We start from the raw sequence: 23287 nt of genomic DNA, 5'->3' as shown, positions 1-23287 counted from the left end.
GGCTAAACTCTAGAGCAAATACATCACCAAATCGTGAACAATAACTCCAGAATCAACAGCGTATCCATGTAGGTCTAGCCGGAGGCACGACAGAGGAAAAATTGAGGTGGTGTTGACAAGAAGTACTGGAGTACCTGACCACAGATGGCGCTGTTGTGTACACCCCCACCTGTATAGCGATCGCTGGCGTATCCCGACCGTAGATTTCTGTCGGCAACAGAGTTGACAGCTACATGATTATCGGGTAAGATTAATATTGAAAATTATATATTCACCGGGTAAGTATATTCAAAAATTTATTTTATAATTAAAATATCATTTTTAAATATTTAACTTAGCCGGTGAATATATAATAGCTGATTCACACCCATGGTGGTGGGTAGAGACCAGAGTTAATTAAGTTTACAGCGTATATGCTTAGAGTTTTTGACAGTTATATCATAACAAAACCCAAATATATAAAGGTACCTGGTAAGGAAGTTGACTTAGACGATTACTCTGCCTTAATAGTCTGTCTTCCTCACGAAGCCCAGCGATCCTCTTAGGATGCTGAAAGACTCCCAGGAGCTGAAGTATTAAGGGCTGCAACCCATACAACAGGACCTCATCAAACCCCTAATCTGGGCGCTCTCAAGAAATGACTTTGACCACCCGCCAAATCAACCAGGATGCGAAAGGCTTCTTAGCCTTCCGTACAACCCAAAAAACAATATTAAAAACATTTCAAGAGACAGATTAAAAAGGATATTGGAATTAGGGTAATGTAGTGGTAGAACCCTCACCCACTACTGCACTCGCTGCAACGAATGGACCCAGTGTGTAGCAGTCCTCGTAAAGAGTCTGGACATCTTTTAAATAAAATGACGCGAACACTGACTTGCTTCTCCAAAAAGTCGCGTCCATAATACTTTGCAGAGATTTATTTTGCTTGAAGGCCACGGAGGTTGCTATAGCTCTAACTTCGTGCGTCTTAACCTTAAGCAAACATCAGTCTTTCTCATTCAAGTGAGAATGAGCTTCTCGTATTAAAAATCTGATAAAATATGACAAAGCATTCTTTGACATAGGCAATGATGGTTTCTTAACTGAGCACCATAATGCCTCAGATTTACCTCGTAATGATTTAGTACGAGCTAAATAGAACTTAAGAGCTCTAACAGGACATAATACTCTTTCCAGTTCGTTGCCTACGATCTCTGATAAGCAAGGAATATCAAAAGATTTAGGCCAAGGACGAGAAGGCAGTTCATTTTTGGCCAGGAAACCAAGTTGAAGTGAACAAGTGGCTTTTTCTGTAGAAAAGCCGATGTTCTTACTGAAGGCATGAAGTTCACTGACCCTTTTAGCCGAAGCCAAGCACACTAGGAAAATTGTCTTGAGGGTGAGATCCTTCAGGGAGGCTGAATGTAATGGCTCAAACCTGTCTGACATGAGGAACCTTAGGACCACGTCTAAGTTCCATCCAGGAGTTGCCAAACGACGTTCCTTAGAGGTCTCGAAAGACTTAAGGAGATCTTGGAGATCTTTATTGTTGGAAAGATCTAAGCCTCTATGTCGAAAGACCGAAGCCAACATGCTCCTGTAGCCCTTAATCGTGGGAGCTGAAAGGGAGCGAACCTTTCTCAGATGTAAAAGAAAATCTGCGATTGGGCTACAGAGGTACTGGACGAGGACACAGATGCTGACTTGCACCAGTCTCGAAAGACTTCCCACTTCGACTGGTATACTCTAATGGTAGAAGCTCTCCTCGCTCTTGCAATCGCACTGGCTGCCTCCTTCGAAAAGCCTCGAGCTCTTGAGAGTCTTTCGATAGTCTGAAGGAAGTCAGACGAAGAGCGGGGAGGCTTTGATGGACATTCTTTACGTGGGGCTGACGTAACAGATCTACCCTTAGAGGAAGACTTCTTGGAAAGTCTACCAGCCATTGAAGTACCTCGGTGAACCACTCTCTCGCGGGCCAGAGGGTAGCAACCAACGTCAACCTTGTCCCTTCGTGAGAGGCGAACTTCTGCAGTACCTTGTTGACTATCTTGAATGGTGGGAATGCATATAAGTCCAGAAGAGACCAATCCAGTAGAAACGCGTCTATGTGGATTGCTTCTGTATCTAGGACTGGAGAGCAATAGATTGGTAACCTTTTGGTCAACGAGGAGGCAAAGAGGTCTATGGTGGGTTGACCCCAAGTAGCCCAAAGACTCTTGCCCACGTCCTTGTGGAGGGTCCATTCCGTGGGTATCACCTGACCCCTCCGACTGAGACAGTCTGCCAAGACGTTCAAGTCCCCCTGGATAAATCTCGTCAACAGGGAGATGCCTCGATTTCTTGACCATAAGAGAAGGTCCCTTGCGATCTCGAGCAGCGTGAAGGAGTGTGTGCCTCCTTGCTTGGAGATGTACGCCAAAGCTGTGGTGTTGTCTGAGTTGACCTCTACCACTTAGTTTCGAAGAAGCTTTCGAATATCATCAAGGCCAAGTGGACTGCTAATAGCTCCTTGCCGTTGATGTGCATGCTCTTCTGACTTGAGGTCCACAGACCCGAGCATTCCCGACCGTCCAGGGTCGCACCCCAACCCAAATCCGACGCGTCTGAGAACAACACGTGGTTTGGGTTCTTGACTGCTAGGGATAGTCCCTCTCTTAGACTGATATTGCTGTCCCACCATTTCAGGCATGCCTTTACTGGTTCGTCTCTAACGTCTTGTCCTAGTTCCAGTGAGAGGCTAGATGGAACCGGAGAGGCAGAAGGTGTAGTCTCCCTAGTGAGACAAACTGCTCCAGGGATGAGAGAGTCCCTACGAGACTGTTCCAACTCCTGACTGAACAAACGTTTTCTTTTCAGCATTAGTTGGACTTCGAGCAGGGCTAGTTCTATTCGGTGGCAGACGGAAAAGCCCGAAAAAACTGGACTGCGAATCTCCATCCCCAAATATAGAATAATCTGGGATGGGATCAGTTGGGACTTTTAGGTTGACCAAAAGTCCCAACTCCCTGGCCAGACTCAACGTCCAATGTAGATCCTGCAGACAGCGAAGACTGGACGATGCTCTGAGAAGCCAGTCGTCCAAGTACAGGGAGGCTCGGATCCCCGATAGATGGAGGGATTTTGCCACATTCCTCATGAGCCTCGTAAACACGAGAGGAGCAGGACTGAGGCCAAAGCACAGGGCTCGAAACTGGTACCCCACATTCCTGTAAACAAACCTCAGAAACGGTTGGGAATCCGGGTGTATAGGAATGTGGAAGTATGCCTCCTGAAGGTCGAGAGAGACCATCCAGTCGCCTTCCATTAATGCTGTCAAGACAGCCTGGTAGACTTCATCGTGAAGTTTGTCTTGACAATGAACACATTGAGCGCACTTGCCTCTTACGTACTCCTGCAGTGAACATGGCTGCCAGATCATTGGAGCCATCCCTGAGGGACTTGTTCCTGCAGAGAACGTGGCTGTCAGATCATTGGAGCCATCCCTGAAAGCCTTGTTTATGCATGACATAATTGTACAGCAAAACTTCAAACGCTCGAAAAAACTCCTAACAGGAGATGGTCTAGCTCTGAAGTCGACCATAAAATCTTGGAGCGTCTCATGGCCAGGCGCCAGGGAGAGTCTATGAGGTTTGAGAAGTCTATCTGGGCAGAGGCAGGAACTCCCAAGCTGAGAACTTCTCCCATGTCATATCAGACTCTCGCTCTATAAGCCAGCTTAAAAGTAGGGAAAGCAAAGGCTGTCTCCCCCAAACTCCTCCTGGTGATAAACCAGTCGCCTAGCAAACGTAAAGCTCTCTTAGAAGAGCGAGAGAGCACTAGCTTAGAAAACAACGGCTTCGAAGTAGCTAGGCCTAGTGTAAACTCTGACGTTTAGGCGAACGAGGAGCAGCAGTTACAAAAAGATCCGGACAAAGATCCTTAAAAATCAGCATGATTTATTTAAAGTCCATAGAGGGCTGAGCAGCTTTAGGCTCCTCTCCGTCTGACAAAGTCCTCAAGGGAATATCAGTAGGAGTGGGATCAGCAACATCCTCATCTGAAGGAACCTTGTCCGACAATAGCCGAGTCTCAAGCAAGGGAGAGACCTGCCGTGGTGGCAATGCTTGACAAGCAGAGTCCACACGCAAAGGAGCAACAGTAGCAGTCAAGGACGCTATGTCATGTAACTGCTTAAAGGACTGACCAGCAACAACCAACAGGTGCGGGAGGACGCTCGACGTCAACTCGAGACTGCCTTGACTGCCTAGACTGAGCAGTCAAAACAACTCTTGACTGCGGTGCTTGACGCTCAACGTCAAAACAAGTCAACTTCGCTGATTGGCGAACGTCCTGAACGTCAACAAGAGCATGCGGCAGCGGCTGAACGTCCACAAGCGGCTGAAAGTCAACACTGGACTGCATCGAGTGAGGCTCTACAAAACGTGACTGACGTGACTTTGTAACGTCAACGTCAACAGGACGAGCAAAGGTTCGTTTGGGCGGCTGACGGCCAGGATCTCGATCAGCTAAGCGGCGAGGATCATCGTGAACCTGCTCAGCAGAATAGTCCTCCATAAGAGAGGCAAGCTTATTCTGCATGTCTTGCCGTACAACCCATTTAGGATCAACGGGAATGGTTGCGGTAAGAGACGAGGGTAACGTCTGTGACTGCAAAACCTTGCCTACAAAAAGACTCTCGGAGCCTGTGTTACGTTTTTGTTTAGGCGGCGAGCAGTCTTCCAATGACTGCATAGGGTCAGAGCTGTCCTAATAGTTAAAACCAGGACGCTGGACCTGTCCTGAAAGGACTGACTTTCGCTTAAAGGGCCTCGAAACCTTGTTCCACGGTTTCTTATGCGAAAAGCCTTCGGATGACGAGGAGAAAAACGTCTCGCTCGTCTTATGGTAGGGGCGGTGTTGATGAGACACGCCTGAAACCATAGAGGGAACGTCTGTTCGCTGATCAAGTCCTCTCGAACCCATAAGTCGTACGACATTACTTCTCCCCTGGGCTTGGGAGCTTGCAAGAGGTCTCGGACTAGGCGAACGACAGGCACGAACAGACGAACCCTCAGTCGCAACACTGATAACACTTTGCGCAATTATCACTTTATCACTACGATTTTCTGTTTTGCACTTATTTCACTGAAATTGAATTTTTTAACAATTCACATTAGGTATGAATAAAACTGATTTCTACCTGAAGCACGCAATTCTACCCTCATCAAAAGGTTAAAATTGCGAAATCAGTCGTATAATGTAAGCACATTAATACAAGCAAAAAAAAAAAAAACAGTAAACATATTTTAAGATAAAAAGATCAGTGGCTGGGAAGGAGACTAAACACTAGTTCATTCAAAACTACGTTTTCAATCTCTCACCGTACAGTGCCTTGGGACGAGAATAAAAACTAAAAACGTTTTATCCTTTCTCCCCGTACAGAGACTAGGGACGAGAGTAAACTCGAGAACAACGTTACTCGCTTGGGACGAGAATAAAGATCGGAACGTTCTCTCTCCTCTCTCTCTCTCCGTCTCTATCTCTTGATTTCGCACCGAAGAGAAGAGCCCACTTACCTTTCGTCAATAAACAGGTTATTTGACCAAAGGAAAAAACTGAAAGGTTTTTCAATTAAAAAGTTCCTTTAAAATAGTATTTAAAACATTTAAGCTTTGAAAGAAGAATGAACAAAACGTCAGAATCGATTTACTCTTTCTGCAAAGTGAAACCGTGATACTCTCTCTCTCTATTGTAACGATAGAGCGCAAACTGCGTAGCATAAATAAACTAAACGTTAGTTCATCTTTGAAACAGTACGAAGACTATTCAAAGAAAATCTTTCATAAAATATCTACTAAAAAAATATTAATTTAATAAATTTTAAATCATTTGCTCTGTAAAAGTTATTTACGATTGAAAGGGCTCAACGTTGTTTAACTTCGGTTTCCAAGTTAGGACCGCCTACTCTCAGGAAAGGTCGCATATAAACAAATCATTAAAATTTATCTTGATGTTTATTATAAATGGAAAGCTAATCGAAGAGGCCTAATAAAGGCGGTTGAGATATAAAATATATAGAGGAAAATCTATAATTAATTTATAACGTGATAAGATAATTGCTAAAAGCCTAAAACACACTTCCGTACTAAGGGAAGGGTCGGCCATTTAAAAGTCAAAGAAAGTCCAAAAAACAATCCAAAGTCATCAAAAATTAAATCTATCCAAAAACGAGTTCAAGATTTAAGTTGAAGATAAAACACCTGCACTGCGAAAGCTCAAACCAAAAGGAAGTACTTCACCAAATATGTTGAGAAAACTCCAGGTTATACAGCGAGTATTGATACGTCTTGTCGTTAAGGCCGACAGAGAAAAAAATTGGGTCTGTTTACATGTATAGGCTATGCGGTATCTGGCCGATAGTTGGCGCTGGTGGGCACACCCGCAACCTTCATAGCGATCGCTCGCGAGTTTTTGTGTGTGTTTTCTGTCGAGCCGCTGGAGCAGCATTTATTATATATTCACCGGCTAAGTTAAATATTTAAAAATCTTTGCTAATAAGTCTGTAATACTCACTGTCCCTTAGTATTTTGGTTCATGTCACGACCCCATTTCACGTTGTAGTGATACAGTATATCAGTTAGCTCACAAGTAAATATTCTTAATATTCTACAACCACCTCTTGTCCAGAACAATCAGTGTCTAACCCATGGTAAAATTGTATATTGAGTTTAAAAATCAACTTTTAACTTATCAAAAATTACCAGCCACAGAAAGCAAGTTATGCACCCCTAAGAATAGAAGTGATAATGAGTTTAATTAGCAAACTATGAATTTGATTAACACAAGAATTATCATTTTTGTCAGCACGCAGCACAAATTAAGATGTAAAATTTCCCAACACCAAAGTACTGTACTGTACCTATACATGGGAACACTTTCGTCACAAGAAACAAAAGTGGTATGACTAATAAATATCGGTAACAAACAAATACAACAAAAAATTTACATGGATGGAAAACTGAGAAAGATGCAAATACTTACAGTCACATTACTTGGTAGGCTATACTCATAAAAGCCTCCTTTCTTGAAGTCTTCTTGAGCCTCCTCTGGTAAAACAAGAGACCATCCACCCTTAGTTAGATACTGTCCATAGAATTCTTCCCCAGCAACTGGATAATCATCCTGCAATTAATATACACCCAATGTAACTTGAAGCTAAATGGACACTCTAACTCTCACAGATGGTAATACAAGTATGCAAAATGGCAGACTTGAAATCATATCTTTCAATAGGAAAGGAACTCAAGAAAAAGGGTTTAAAATTAGGTCTCAAAATATTTTAGACAAATTTATTACCATTATTCAATATACTGTATTGTTAAACAGTACCATGTACAGAACTGTTACCATTCATGAATTCAAGTATTTGCCTTCGCCAAAATCTAAAATATTTTGCGAAAGGTATGTATTCACCCGTCACTGTTTATTTATTTTTTTGTAAGCAACTCTACACAAAAACTACTGTGCCAATTTTTACCAAACTTATGTATGACCCAAAGATGAATCTGCACTATTTTGGATAAAGTACATCAAAGTACTGTACAAGTATGCAGCAGTATTTTGAAAATAGTCACAATATTAAGTACAGTAAATGACAAATATTTTGTTAGTTTACTTTTTTTTTGTGAACAACATTACGCAAAAACTACAGAACCAATTTCAACAAAACTTGGTGGACATGTGGGATATGACCCAAGAACAAATCCATTGGATTTTGAAGAAAACACATCGAAGTACACATAAGCAGTGGAGTTAAAAAGAAAATAAGACTTCTTGGCATAGTGAAGACATGTTCTCTACTGAGAGTACCTCTAGTTACAGCTATAAACACCAAACTTAGTCTTGATTTTCTAAAAGTTTAAAATTACATTTACTATTCCGGCATATTTCTTTTTCTTTAAAGCTTCTCATGGGTTATCAATAATAAACTTACAGTTTCCTTTGAACAGTTTCTTTGAAAATGAACTATAGACCTTTAAAAGGATTGGTTTTATCAACTTGGACAATATAGACTTACAAAGCTATTCAGTATTCAGTGATAAAGAACTTATACAGATTTCCATACCTTTGGGAAAGCATCATGATTTCCGAGGACAGGTAAAATTGGTATGTAATCTTCAAAAGAAGTTCGTAGCTCCGTTGTAATGTTATTCAATGTAAGGAAGATTGTAGAAAAATCCGGTTCTGGATCATTAACATGGGGAACATTATCCCTGGAAAAAAAAAAAAGTACAATAGGAGTATGAATATTGAGAGTTATTGAAGCAAAACAAGCAATACAATGCTGTACTATCAAAATTAATTGTACAGGTGATTGCAAAAAAACTCTAGGATTCTATTTTGAAAGCTTTATATCTTGCATTAAAGCTGAAACTGAATATCTGTATGTATTTGCAACATACGGATAATACATTTTAGATAACTTCACTGATTGTTTAAAAGTCTGTGGCTTTGAATAAGTGAAAACTGATATATGATTAATACCGACAACTTGGTTTGGTGGCAGAGGAGGTTATTTTCTATAATAAACTGCAGTTACTGAATCTAAAAAAAATCAAGTTAAAGTTTTTAAAAGTACCTTATGAATGGCAGAGGTAAGGGACAGTGACACTTTCCAAGAGACTAACAATATGCAGTGGAACCTCTACATACGAACGTATCTACATCCGAATTTTCCAACATCCGAAGTAAATTTCGAGCAATTTTTCGACTCTACACCCGAATTTTTTTTCGACACACGAAGTAAGCAATTTTCGTCTTACCGGTTGTATCCGAATTTTTTGACACGCGAAGTACAATTCGAACACGTTCCTACTCTACACCTGAATTTTTTTTCGACACCCGAAGTAAACAATACCCATACACGTAGATGGTACTCATAGCGCCGGATGTATTTTTTATTTCCGCCGATAGAAGGCAGCATTTCTACCTCGGAGGGACCCTCAATTAGCGTGGCTTGGGACATTCCTCTGTTCTCGTCGGCTTTGTGTGGTTGTGCCCTGTGTGTTCTGCTATTAACTGTGTTTTAATCGTGATTTTTTACGTTCATTCTTTTACGGTATTTTACGTAAATCATGGGTCCTAAAAGGCTTAGTTTTGCAAGTGGTAGTGGTAGTGGTGAGAAAAGGAATAAGGAAATGCTTTCTTTAGAAGTAAAGCAAGGAATTATTAAAAAGCATGAGCGTGGCGTCAGCGTGAGTGAACTTGCAAAGAACATCACGACGAACTTACTACAGAGGAGCTCAAGGAACTCCATGCTAAGTCTGAGCACATGAGTGATGACGAGGAAGGGATCTAGGAGGTAGAACATGTGTTAGTTTCAGCGCAAATAAAAGAGGTGTTAGGAAAATATCTAGACGTGGTCGACTTCATCGACAAATACCATCCAAAAAAATTGCAGGTTTGTCGTGTAGTTGCGCAGTTCGATGATGTTTCCCTAACTTATTTTCGAAACATTCTGAAAAGCTGTACCAAGCAACTTTCTATCGATAGCTTCTTTAAAAAACTACGAAGCGAACTCGTGACGAAGAGGAAGGAAGTGGTTCAAAGAAAACGGCAAAGAGTGCAGAAAAAAATTCAATCAATTTTAAGTGGAGAGAGTGAAAGTGATTAAAATTAATCATCAAAAAGAAAAAAAGAAAATGTAAAAAAAATATAAAATATAAAAATAAAAAAAATAAATAAGCTAAGTTAGGTTAAAGTTCACTTAGTGTAAGTTAGAATAAGTTACGGTAGTGTACGACTGCGTAGCAAGACCAACAACACCTGCGCTGGAGTTTCTAAGGTAAAGTGACGCTAAAAACCCGTTTCTTATTTATTATTTCTTGATAATTATTCTTTTTTACATGTCTATTACCTAATTTAGAGTGCATATTGTCATGTGTAATTATGTGTAGTAATTTATTAAGGAGTTATTATAGGTTTTTGGGCTCAACCACGGATTAATCCTATTTCAATGTATTCTTATGGGAAAATTCGTTTCTACATCCGAACATTTTCTACATCCGAAGTCGGTTGTGGAACGGATTAAATTCGTATGTAGAGGTACCACTATACAATTGATCAGTGCCCATGCCCCTTCTTCCCCCAAGCTAAGGCCAAGGAGGACTCACCAGGTAGACCTATAGGCTCTCCTATACCCCTCTTCCTTAACTCACATGGATGGTGAGGTTGCAGACACTATATGAAACTATCAAGCCTGAGTGGGTGTCGAACCTCACCCTAGCAGATAACCAGGCAAGGACATTTCCAATAGTCTACCACAATCCCAAGTATGGTACAGTACTCACCCTGTCCATAAAACAAAATCAGGAGTACTTTCAATCTTTTGCATTGTTTGGATGGCATTCTTCACCAGTGGCCACGGAGAATCACAGAGGTAATTGCCAAATTTTCCATTACTCCTTCCAGAGGATGAGTATTCTTTATGACACATTTTCTTTTCATCACCATTAATGCTATATTGCTGATCCCAATGAATGTCAGTTATCTGCCAAAACACCCCTGCAAATGATGGCAAGAGAAATGGAAGGTTAAAAATTTAGTTTTAAATATAAGGAACAATTCAAATTTTTCACAGAAAGTGTATTTCCTAATCATTCCTATGACACATTTCTATAACAGAAATTTGACCTAAATTTAATTTCCTTTTTACATAATGACACCAAAAATAGTTGTAAAAATCTTAAATATATTTTAATTATAAAATAAATTTTTGAATATACTTACCCGGTGAATATATAACAGCTGCTACTCAGCGGCTCGACAGAAAACACACTCAAAAAACTCGCGAGCGATCGCTATGAAGGTTGCGGGTGTGCCCGCCAGCGCCAACTATCGGTCAGATACCACTCTTGCATGTAAACAAACCCTTCAATTCTTCTCGTCCCGCTGCGTCTCTATTGGGGAGGAAGGGAGGGCCTTTAATTTATAAATTCACCGGGTAAGTATATTCAAAAATTTATTTTATAATTAAAATATCATTTTTAAATATTTAACTTAGCCGGTGAATATATAATAGCTGATTCACACCCAAGGCGGTGGGTAGAGACCAGAGTTAATTAAGTTTACAGCGTATAAGCTAAGAGTTTTTGACAGTTATCAATATAACAAAACCAAAATATATAGGTACCTGGTAAGGAAGTTGACTTAGACGATTACTCTGCCTTGTAAGTCTGTCTTCCTCACGAAGCCCAGCGATCCTCTTAGGATGCTGAAAGACTCCCAGGAGCTGAAGTATAAAGGGTTGCAACCCATACTAACAGGACCTCATCAAACCCCTAATCTGGGCGCTCTCAAGAAATGACTTTGACCACCCCCCAAATCAACCAGGATGCGAAAAGCTTCTTAGCCTTCCGTACAACCCATAAAACAATATTAAAAACATTTCAAGAGACAGATTAAAAAGGATATTGGAATTAGGGAAGTGTAGTGGTAGAACCCTCACCCACTACTGCACTCGCTGCTACGAATGGACCCAGTGTGTAGCAGTCCTCGTAAAGAGTCTGGACATCTTTCAAGTAAAATGACGAGAACACTGATTTGCTTCTCCAAAAGGTCGCGTCCATGATACTTTGCAGAGATCTATTTTGCTTGAAGGCCACGGAGGTTGCTATAGCTCTAATCTCGTGCGTCTTAACCTTAAGCAAAGAACGGTCTTCCTCACTCAAGTGGGAATGGGCTTCTCGTATTAAAAATCTGATAAAATATGACAAAGCATTCTTTGACATAGGTAAGGATGGTTTCTTAACCGAACACCATAACGCTTCAGATTTACCTCGTAATGGCTTAGTACGAGCTAAATAGAACTTAAGAGCTCTAACGGGACATAACACTCTCTCCAGTTCGTTGCCTACGATCTCTGATAAACAAGGAATATCAAAAGATTTAGGCCAAGGACGAGAAGGCAGTTCATTCTTGGCCAGGAAACCAAGTTGCAGAGAACAAGTGGCTTTTTCTGTAGAAAAACCGATGTTCTTGCTGAAGGCATGAAGTTCACTGACTCTTTTAGCCGAGGCCAAGCATACCAGGAAAAGAGTCTTAAGAGTGAGATCCTTCAGGGAGGCTGAATGTAATGGCTCAAACCTGTCTGACATGAGGAACCTTAGGACCACGTCTAAGTTCCATCCAGGAGTAGCCAAACGACGTTCCTTAGAGGTTTCAAAAGACTTAAGGAGATCTTGTAGATCTTTATCGTTGGAAAGATCTAAGCCTCTATGCCGAAGACTGAAGCCAACATGCTCCTGTAGCCCTTGATCGTGGAAGCTGAAAGGGAGCGAACCTTTCTCAGGTGTAAGAGAAAATCAGCGATTTGGGCTACAGAGGTACTGGACGAGGATACAGATACTGACTTGCACCAGTTTCGGAAGATTTCCCACTTCGATTGGTATACTCTAATGGTAGAAGCTCTCCTCGCTCTTGCAATCGCACTGGCTGCCTCCTTCGAAAAGCCTCTAGCTCTAGAGAGTCTTTCGATAGTCTGAAGGCAGTCAGACGAAGAGCGGGGAGGCCTTGGTGTACATTCTTTACGTGGGGCTGACGTAACAGGTCTACTCTTAGAGGAAGACTTCTTGGAAAGTCTACCAGCCATCGAAGTACCTCGGTGAACCATTCTCTCGCGGGCCAGAGGGGAGCAACTAACGTCAACCTTGTCCCTTCGTGAGAGGCGAACTTCTGCAGTACCTTGTTGACAATCTTGAATGGAGGGAATGCATATAGGTCTAGATGAGACCAATCTAGAAGAAAAGCGTCTATATGTATTGCTGCTGGGTCTGGGACTGGAGAGCAATAGATTGGAAGTCTCTTGGTCATCGAGGTTGCAAAGAGGTCTATGGTGGGTTGACCCCAAGTCGCCCAAAGCCTCTTGCACACGTCCTTGTGGAGGGTCCATTCCGTAGGAATTACCTGACCCTTCCGACTGAGGCAATCTGCTAAGACGTTCAAGTCGCCCTGGATAAACCTCGTTAACAGGGAGATGCCTCGATCTCTTGACCAAATGAGCAGGTCCCTTGCGATCTCGTACAGTGTCAGGGAGTGGGTGCCTCCTTGCTTGGAAATGTATGCCAAGGCTGTGGTATTGTCCGAGTTGATCTCCACCACCTTGTTTCGAAGGAGACTCTCGAAGTTCATCAAGGCCAGGTGGACTGCCAAAAGCTCCTTGCCGTTGATGTGCATGCTCCTCTGACTTGAGGTCCACAGACCTGAGCATTCCCGACCGTCCAGGGTCGCACCCTAACCCCAATCCGATGCGTCTGAGAATAGAATGTGGTTTGGTTTCTGAACTGCTAGGGGAAGTCCCTCTCTTAGACTGATATTGTCGTTCCACCAATTCAGGCATGCCTTTACTGTTTCGGAGATCGGGATTGAGACCGCCTCTAGCGTCTTGTCCTTCTTCCAGTGAAAAGCTAGATGGAACTGGAGAGGTCGAAGGTGTAGCCTTCCTAGCGAGACAAACTGCTCCAGGGATGATAGAGTTCCTACTAGACTCATCCAATTCCTGACTGAGCAGCGTTCTCTCTTCAACATCCGTTGGATTATGAGCAGGGCTTGTTCTATTCGGGGGGCAGACGGAAAAGCCCGAAAAACTGGACTGCGAATCTCCATCCCTAAATACAGTACAGTTTGGGATGGGATCAGCTGGGACTTTTCCATGTTGACCAGAAGTCCCAATTCCTTGGTCAGATCCAATGTCCAATGAAGATCCTGCAGACAGCGATGACTGGACGAGGCTCTGAGAAGCCAGTCGTCCAAGTAAAGGGAGGCTCGGATTCCCGATAAATGGAGGAATTTTGCCACATTCCTCATAAGCCTCGTAAACACGAGAGGAGCAGGACTTAGGCCAAAGCACAGGGCCCGAAACTGGTACACCACATTGTCGAAAACAAACCTCAGAAAAGGTTGGGAATCTGAGTGAATGGGGATGTGGAAGTATGCGTCTCTTAGGTCGAGAGAGACCATCCAGTCTCCCTTTCTGACCGCTGCTGAGACTAATTTCGTGGTCTCCATGGTAAACTTCGTCTTCGTGACAAAGACGTTCAGAGCACTGACGTCTAGCACCGGTCTCCAACCTCCTGTCTTCTTCGGTACTAGGAAGAGGCGGTTGTAAAACCCCGGTGATTGAAGGTCCGAGACTTTCACCACCGCTCCCTTTCTAGCAAAAGAGACACTTCTAGTTTCAGGGCTTGTCTCTTTGACTCCTCTCGGTACATGGGAGAGAGGTCGATGGGGGAAGTCGCTAGAGGAGGTTTGTGTACAAATGGAATTTTGTACCCCTCTCTGAGCAACCTCACAGACTGTTGGTCTGCGCCCCTCTTCTCCCAGGCTTGCCAGAAGTTCTTGAGTCTGGCACCTACTGCTGACTGAGGCTGCGGGCAGTCAGACTCTGCCACGTGAGGACTTGGCTCCTCTCTTCTTTCCTCTCTTTCCCTCGGCACGAGTACTTCCCCTGCTGGGAGCTCTGCCACGAAAGGGCGGAATAAACCTGGACGCCGGAGTGTCTATCCTTGGTCTTGCAGAAAAGGATGTCGAAGGAGTCCCTTTGCGAGCAGAGGACGCTACCAAGTCATGGGTGTCCTTCTGCACGAGTGACAAAGCTATGTCCTTAACCAAATGTTCAGGGAACAGAAACTTCGATAAAGGAGCAAAGAGTAGCTCAGATCTTTGACAGGGAGTAACTCCTGCCGACAGATAAGAGCAAAGGGACTCTCGCTTCTTAAGGACTCCTGAAGTAAAAGAGGAGGAGAGCTCATTGGATCCATCGCGGATGGCTTTATCCATGCAGGACATAATGAGTACGGAGACATCTCTATCAGCCGATGAGATTTTCCTACTTAAGGCTCCCAAACAACAGTCAAGGAAGTTGAAAACTTCAAAGGCTCTAAAAATGCCTTTGAGCAGATGGTCAAGGTCCGAGGATGACCAACTAATCTTCGAGCGTCTCATGGCTAGGCGGCGGGGAGAGTCTACAAGGCTTGAGAAGTCGCCCTGGGCAGAGGCAGGGACTCCCAAGCCGAGAACTTCTCCCGTGGCATACCAGACGCTCGATCTAGACGAGAGTTTAGATGGAGGGAAGGCAAAGGCCGTCTTCCCCAAACTCCTCTTGGTTTCCAACCAATCGCCTAAAAGCCGTAAAGCTCTCTTGGATGAGCGAGAGAGCACAAGTTTTGTAAAGGCTGGCATGTCAGCAGGTACGCCTAAAACAAACTCAGACGGCGGCGAACGAGGGGCAACAGAGACGAAGTGATCGGGAAACAACTCCTTAAAAATTAACATGACTTTCTTAAAGTCCATTGATGGCGGAACTGTTCTGGGTTCATCAATATCTGAAGGATGATCCTCAGGCTGAGGGTCAGCAACGTCCTCATCTGAAGGTTCCTCATCTGACAACTGCTGAGAAACAAGCAAAGGGGTTGGCAATGCTTGACACGCAGCGTCCACACGCACTGGTGCATTAGTAGCGGACCAGGACGCAACGTCATGTAACTGCTTGACAGTCTGTGAACTGTCAACAACAACAGGTGCGTGAGGACGCACAGCGTCCACCCGAGACTGCTTTGACCGCCTAGTCTGAGCAGTCAAAACAACTCTAGACTGCGGATGTTGACGCTCAGCGTCAAAACAAGTCAACTCCGATGGTTGGCGAACGTCCTGAACGTCAACAGGAGCATCAGCAAGATGCCTAACGTCCAAATGCGGCTGAAAATCCACACGAGACCGCATCGAGTGTGGTTCTAAACAACCTGACTGACGTGACTTGGCTACGCCAACGTCAACAGGACGCACAAAGGAACGTTTGGGTGGCTGAAGGCCAGGATCTCGATGAGATAAACGGCTAGGCTCAACGGAAACCTTATCGGCAGAATAGTCTTCCATAAGGGAGGCAAGCTTAGACTGCATGTCCTGCAGTATAACCCATTTAGGGTCCACGGGAATGGGTGCGGTAACCGACGGGGTTAACGTCTGAGACGGCACAACCTTGCCTTGCTTAGGCGGCGAGCAGTCATCCGATGACTGCAACGGGTCCGAACTGTCCCAATGACTACATCCAGGACACTGGACCTGTCCTGAAGGGACCGACTTCCGTTTAAGAGGCCTAGAAACCTTGCTCCACGGTTTCTTGCGCGAAAAGCCTTCGGAAGACGAGGAGAAAATGGGCACTCTCGTCTTATGGTAGGGGCGATCTTGGAGAGATACGCCTGATACCATAGAGGGAACGTCTGTTCGCTGATCAAGGCCTCTCGAACCCATAAGTCGTACGACATTACTTCTCCCCTGGGCTTGGGAGCTTGCAAGAGGTCCCGGACTAGGTGAACGACAGGCACGAACAGACGAACCCTCGGTCGCAACACTGTTCACAACACTTTGCGCACTAATCACTTTCCCACTTTCCGCTGTGGCACTCTGACACTTAAGTTCCTTCACGTCAGCCATGAGTTGATTACGATCAGTTGCTAACGCTTCAACTTTTTCCCCCAAGGCATGAATAGCACGTAACATGTCTTGCATAGATGGTTCCTGAGTCCTAGAAGGGGGGTTAGGAACAACCACTACAGGGGAAGGATTAGGTTCAGGGGCATGTGGAGAGGAAAAATCTACGGACCTAGATGAACTTCTCCTTACCCTATCTCTCTCTAGTCTGCGTGCATATTTATCATATTCGAGCCAATCGAATTCCGAAAGGCCCACGCATTCCTCACACCGATCTCCCAATTGACAGGTTTTACCCCGACAATTGGAACACACAGTATGTGGGTCGAGAGATGCCTTTGGAAGACGCCTATTACAGTCCCTAGCATTACACTTCCGAAATCTAGGTACTTGTGAAGGGTCAGCCATTTTGAATTAGTCAAAGAAATTCCAAAAAAACAATCCAAGTCATCAACAATTAATCTGATTCAATAAAGAGTTCAAGAGTTTATGTTGAGGAAAAACACCTGCACTGCGAAAGCTCAAACCAAAATGAAGTACTTCACCAAATATGTTGAGAAAACTCCAGGTTCTACAGCGAGTATTGATACGTCTTGTCGTCAAGGTCGACAGAGAAGAATTGAAGGGTTTGTTTACATGCAAGAGTGGTATCTGACCGATAGTTGGCGCTGGTGGGCACACCCGCAACCTTCATAGCGATCGCTCGCGAGTTTTTTTAGTGTGTTTTCTGTCGAGCCGCTGAGTAGCAGCTATTATATATTCACCGGCTAAGTTAAATATTTAAAACTGTTAAGTGTGATTTAATGAAGTAAATACCTTGGTGACTCGCATGGAATTATAGTAACAAACAATATGGGCGAAGTGAGTTATGAAACATTTCCAAGCAAATAATGATGAGTATTACCTAGTACAGTAGTTGATCACTTTTTGTTGTAATGGACTAGAGCCTACACTATTAAATTGATGTGGAACAGATCTCAGTTTTTAATTCCTATGTACTCAACTACCCATTCTTTGAAAGGATAGAAAGAAGAATTTCATGAAAGCAATAAATTTATTTTCAACCAAGTGTCACTAAGGATGTAAAAACTTTTCTGAAAAATAAAGACAGTACAGTGCAGTAATAGAAGACAGTACTACAAACCTTTAGTACTGTATATGGTCTAATCACTTACAGACAAGGGCTTTTGAAAATGATTTGTACTGTATAATTATTTTTTTAATGCAAACTGAACAAGATTTACAATAGTGGTCATGTACATTTACAATGTCCAAGTAAGTCATGCATTTAGTATAAAATATTTCTCATTACAGTTCCTTACATAGGCACCTAGTTTGCCCTACTTGGGTTTTCCTAAAATTTTATGAGAGAGAGAGAGAGAGAGAGAGAGAGAGAGAGAGAGAGAGAGAGAGAGAGAGAGAGAGAGAGATCTGATTTTTACATTTACAGTTGTCTGATAATCTGCCTTGACAAGCAAGGTTAGGCTTAAAATCATTACAGGTATCTGTTTCTTTGTACAAACACCCAGAATGGTTTGGCTCATATTTAAATCAAATGGTCTTTTCTTAATTTTCACACACAGGTTATAATTTGCAACTAAAATAATCTACTGTACTTGGCACAGACTAGGAAGAAGACAATCTTACCTTTATACTGACTAGGACTTATTTTAGAAGAGCTGTTATCTTCTTGAAAAAGTGGTGATGAAGAATATGGTGCAGCCATATTAAAATCTATTATTGTTATTAATAACAATATCATGCTGGAATGAGTACCCATCATTAAGTACCTGTACTGTACCAACTTGAGTTTCTTGTATTTTATTATACGAAACGTTTCCTCCAAATCCTTTAGTTTAATTGGCCTTCTGTGACTTCCATACTCTCCTGGAAAATAAGAATTAACAATAAACTATTTTTCCATTTTCTGTATCAATGGACTAAAAATATAAATGGTTTTGATCAAGCTAATGAAATCAGATGCTTGTGGTTGTGATCAAGAGATGTCAGGATAATAGTCAGAAGACTCTTCATTAAAAAAAAGTTACAGTATTGTACAATATAGTACAATTCGGTAGCTTCAAGCTTTCACAATGTGCGCTAGTCTGCTTTCCTCTTCATATCTAGTTACATCTCTATAAATTTTAATAGCCAACTTCTGGCTATTATGAAATTATACCCTATTAATGGACTCGGTTAATCTAGTTAAGAAAAATGAAAAATTTGGACGTAATTTGTATTTTTCCTAACGATACAAACCTTTAGCTATTTATAGGGGTACTGTATTACTTTTGGAAAACTTGAAAGGATGAGCCATTAGAATTTCAGCAAGGGTTAACAACCCATCCTGCTAGTTAGCTGGGGGTAAAGAGGTAGTTAGCTACCTCTCTCACTCACACACCTCTGACTGTGCTTCACTTTGCTTGGAAGTAGGACTTCAAGGGGGATTGGGTTGGCGTACAAATCTGTACTGTATAAATAGCTACAGGTTTATATCGTTAGGGTAATACAAATTACTTCCAAATTTGTCATTTGTTCTGGAAGTGGAATACAATCCTACACTATTTATAAGGGTTGACTTACCCTTTACGAGGGTGAAAGCCCCTGCCACTCTAGCTTTTTAGCTTTGCTTGAGGAGTCCTTATGAGTAGGTTAGTACACAAATCAGGAAACCCTAACACCTCGCTAAACCTTGCTATGTATGGTCTGCGGCCAACAAAAGATGTGTGTTGAGATACTAGCAATGTGACTGTCAAAGTATAAAAGGTATAAGGTATTCCGATTCATAGGGATTAACCGAGTTTACAAAGACATTCCCAATACCACCTCGCCAGGGTATGGGGATGTAACCGTATTGACACATAACTAGGCTGCACAAGGGAGCAATGATTTACCTGCAGTGGTTGAGGTCAGCTGTGCAGAGGACCCAGGATGCTAATTTTCCCATGAGAGGAGAGGATGAAGAAAAGAAAAGAGCCAGTCATTCCTTTTCCTTCACTCAGACTAAAACTGGATAACCAGTGCCCTCAACCTTCTGCTGCTTGTTCATTAAGGAGCTTGAGGTACTAAACCAGCTGTTGTGCAGCCACCAGAGGACCGACAGAGAACGTATCAAGTCTCCTGTGGATTACATCTTGAAGGTAATGGGTGGTGAAGGTTGTTTGACTCTTCCACACGTCCACTTGCAGAACCTTCATCACAGAGTAGTTCTGTTTCAAGGCCAGGGACATAGCTGTGCCCCTGACATTGTGCGCTCTTGGTTGATGGGTTAGAGGAGAATCTGGATTTAGTGCATGGTTAATGACCCTACGGATCTAAGAAGAAATGGTGTTCTTTGTTATCCTCCTCTTAATTCTCCCAGTTCTGACGAAAAGCGAAGGCACTTGGGGACAAGCTGCTGCAGTTCTTTTGAGGTAGAGCCTCAAATCCCTTAATGGGGCATAGTAACTGATGATCTAGATCATCGGTTGCAGAGCAGGGACTCGTTATCCGGAAGGAATCAAATTTAGGATACGGTACCCCTGGATTTTCAGTCTTGGCAACAAACTCAGGGATGAAACTGAAGCTTACCTCTTCCTACCCCCTTGAATGGGTAATGTTATGCGAGAGACAATGAAGTTTGCCGACTCTTTTGGCCGAGGCCAAAGCGAGTAGGAACACCATCCTCCATGTGAGATGGCGATCTGCTGCTTGGCATAATGTTTCGTAGGGAGGTCTCTTCACAGACTGAAGAACCCGAACCATGTTACAAGGAGGAAATCTCACTTCCAACTGAGGACAGGTAAGTTCGTGACTCCGTATGAGAAGGGAAAGTTCTAGCGATGAAGAAATGTCCACTCCTTTCAGTTTAAAGGCAAGACTCAATGCTAAGCCATAGTTTTTTACTGCCAAAACTGAAAGCTGCATTTCCTCCCGCAAATACGCAAAGAACTCCACTATTGCTGGAATAGTGGTATCAAGTGGAGAGATACCCCTTCCACAACACCAACCACAAAAGACATATCATTTTGCCTGGTAGACTGAGGCTGACAATCTTTTCATATGTCCAGACATCTTCTCCATAACTTGTTGCAAAAATCCTCTCTGAGAGAGGAGATGTTGGATAGTTTCCAGGCGTGAAGATGTAGCGAAGCTATGGTTTTGTAGTAGATGCTGACATTTGGACGTTTACGTACATAGATTGTGTCGTGGAGGAAGTTCTCTTGGAAGCTCCGACAGGAGTTGCAGAAGGTCTGGAAACCATTCTACGAGATGACATAGCAGAGATATGAGTGTCATTAAGAGATTGACCGATGTTCTGGCCTTGTTGAGTACTCTTCTCATCAGACAGAACAGGGAAAGGCGTAAACGTTGATGTTGTCCCTAAGTTGGTGGAATGCATCTTGCCAGAGAGCCTCGGGATCCGGGACTGAGGAGCAGTACAGCGGGAGCCTGAAGTTCAAGGATGTCGCGAAGAAATCCACAGTCGGAGAACCCCACAAAATCAGGACTTTGTTGGCTACTAGATGATCCAAAAACTACTCGGAACCCACTATCCGAGTCACTCTCCTCAGGTTGTTGGCGAGCACATTCCTTTTGCCTGTAATGAAGCGAGCTGATAGTGAGACCGAGTAGACTTTTGCCCATCTCAGTATCTCTACTGCTAGATGGGATAGGGGCTGCAAAAAAGTACCTCCTTGCTTGTTGATGTAAGCTACTACAGTGGTGTTGTTGCTCATCACCACCACTGAGTGACCCGCCAGGAACTGATGAAACTTTAGAAGGGCCAGGTAGATGGCCTTCATCTCTAAGTGATTTATGTGTAGATACTTTTCGAACTCTGACCACAGGCCTGAGATCCTGTGGTGCAACACGTGAGGCCCCATCCTTCTTTTGATGTATCGGAAAACAGCATCAAGTGTGAGGGAAGGACGAGAAGATCGACACCCTTCAGCAGATTCTTATCTCCCACCCACCACTCGTTGGTCGGTCCGTTCCTCTGGTCCCATGGGGATCAGGATGTCCAGGGAATTGGAAGCCTGATTCCAGTTAGATTTTATATGCCACTGGAAGGATCATATCCTGAGGCAGCCATTGGGAACTAGACGGGCCAGAAATGATAGGTGTCCGAGGAGACATAGCCACTTCTGGGCTGGGAACTTTGTGCAGGTTGGTCTATAATCATTCGTAGATAAACTGTACCAGTCTTTGAGTGGGAAGCAGGGATGACTACTCAAGGTTTACCATGATCCCCAGATCTTGACAAAGGCTCAGAAGTTTGTCTTGGTGCTGAAGAATGGTTGCCACCGAGTCTGCTAGGATCAGCCAGTCGTCCAGATAATGTAGGAGATGGATACCGAACCTGTGAGTCCAAGATGACACAAGGGCGAACACTCTTGTGAAAACCTGGGGTGCTGTGGAAAGACTGAAGCACAACACCTTGAACTGGTATTTCTTGTTGTCCAGACTGAATCTCAGATACTTCCTTGAAGAGGGATGGATTGGGATAAAATATTCATTTTAATGTTGTTGCTGTTCTTAGAATATTTCATTTTTTCCTGTTTCCTTTCATTACTCGGCTATTTTTCCTATTTTCCAAATAGGATTTAGCTTAGCAAGTAATAATAATAACAATAATAATCTGGCAGTATGCGTCATTTAGGTCCTACATACACATGAAGTCCTGTGATCTTACTGCTAGTCTGACCGTGCCTGCCGTCTCCATATTGAATGAAGTCTGTTTGACAAACTTGCTCACAGCTGAGAGGTCGATAACTGGTCTCCGGACATCTTTTTAACAAGAAAGAGTCGACTGAAGAAGCCTACGGAGTCATCGAGGGCCTCCTGGAGAGTCCCCTTTTCCAACATGGTCTGGACAATGGCCCAAAGGGACAGCCCACTGTTGCTTCCATCGCAAAGGAGTTTTTTGACACTGGAGTCTTGATCAGTGGAGGGAGAGATGAAATGAACGGGACTCGATACTCTGAACAAGTCACGGAGACTGTCCAGGGTTTGGCCCGAGCTGCATCCACCTCTTCCAGCAACGATGTAGGCATCCCCCCACTGGTGGACAAGCAGGGGAATCGCCTATCCTAGCTTTTGCGGCCGCCATGGGAGGACTTGGTGCCTTTCCTATCCTTGGTAGGAAAGGGCTTGTCTTTTGCTGCCGTTTTGCTCGTTGAAGGTTTAGGTTGGCTAGTTTGCAGAGGACTGGTGATGGAACCTGTTACCTACTGAGTCCCTACACTTCAGGATGGTGTTGGCCCACAAGTTCACAAGTTGGTGGGCCAGGAACTCGATGGTACGGGTCCCCGAGAGTAAGAAGGTCTCCATTGCGTTCCTGGTACTTTCTTTGGAGAAATCCTCAGTCTGTAACAGGATCATTAGGGATCCCAACCAGAGATCCAGCTACGAAGTAACCTGCATGGCGTACTTCGCTACCTTTTCCTGGTTCAGGATCTCTGTGGCTGAGAAAGAGACCTGACGACCGGAAAGCCTCTTTAGCGAGACCCCATTCATCAGTTCCTCTAGCGAATGGTGGAGTGGAAGAGCCGAGCGGGGCTCGTCCAGGACCTCACAGTATCGCCTCTGCTGGACACCCGGAGGTGGGATGAGCTTAGTGGACGAGCCCAATCAGAAAGGTGCAGAGTACTTTGAGAGCTGAGCGGCAACCTTACGCTGGGCACTCTTCAGTCTCTAAGACCAGGGCAAAGATGCACTGAATTTCAGGGGCTTCTGAGTGCCTAAAACATGATCCAAGACCGTGTTCTTGCCCTTTTGAGGAGCCATCTCTGAATCTGCCAACCCATTGAAGGCCCTCATAAAAGCCATAACTTGTCAAAAGGCATGCTCTGACTCCCTC

The 23287-nt window shown here is 43.6% G+C and overlaps 1 protein-coding gene across 2 annotated transcripts in view; it reads right to left on the bottom strand.

The window, feature by feature from the left end:
• LOC137650051 (acid sphingomyelinase-like phosphodiesterase 3b) overlaps positions 1 to 23287 on the bottom strand; it is a 103177-nt gene that overhangs the window by 62622 nt on the left and 17268 nt on the right. For both annotated transcript variants that reach the window (XM_068383083.1, XM_068383082.1), the window contains exons 2-5: positions 18094 to 18333; positions 10311 to 10524; positions 8087 to 8234; positions 7003 to 7143 (exon numbers count right to left, since the gene is read on the bottom strand). In XM_068383083.1, the coding sequence (XP_068239184.1) occupies positions 7003 to 7143; positions 8087 to 8234; positions 10311 to 10524; positions 18094 to 18229 (639 nt within the window). In that variant the 5' untranslated portion in view covers positions 18230 to 18333. The remainder of the gene's footprint in view (positions 1 to 7002; positions 7144 to 8086; positions 8235 to 10310; positions 10525 to 18093; positions 18334 to 23287) is intronic.

Source organism: Palaemon carinicauda, chromosome 11, assembly GCF_036898095.1.
Source record: "Palaemon carinicauda isolate YSFRI2023 chromosome 11, ASM3689809v2, whole genome shotgun sequence".
In the NCBI taxonomy this organism is placed as follows: Eukaryota; Metazoa; Arthropoda; class Malacostraca; order Decapoda; family Palaemonidae; genus Palaemon; species Palaemon carinicauda.
This window is presented reverse-complemented; position numbering and strand designations above follow the sequence as displayed.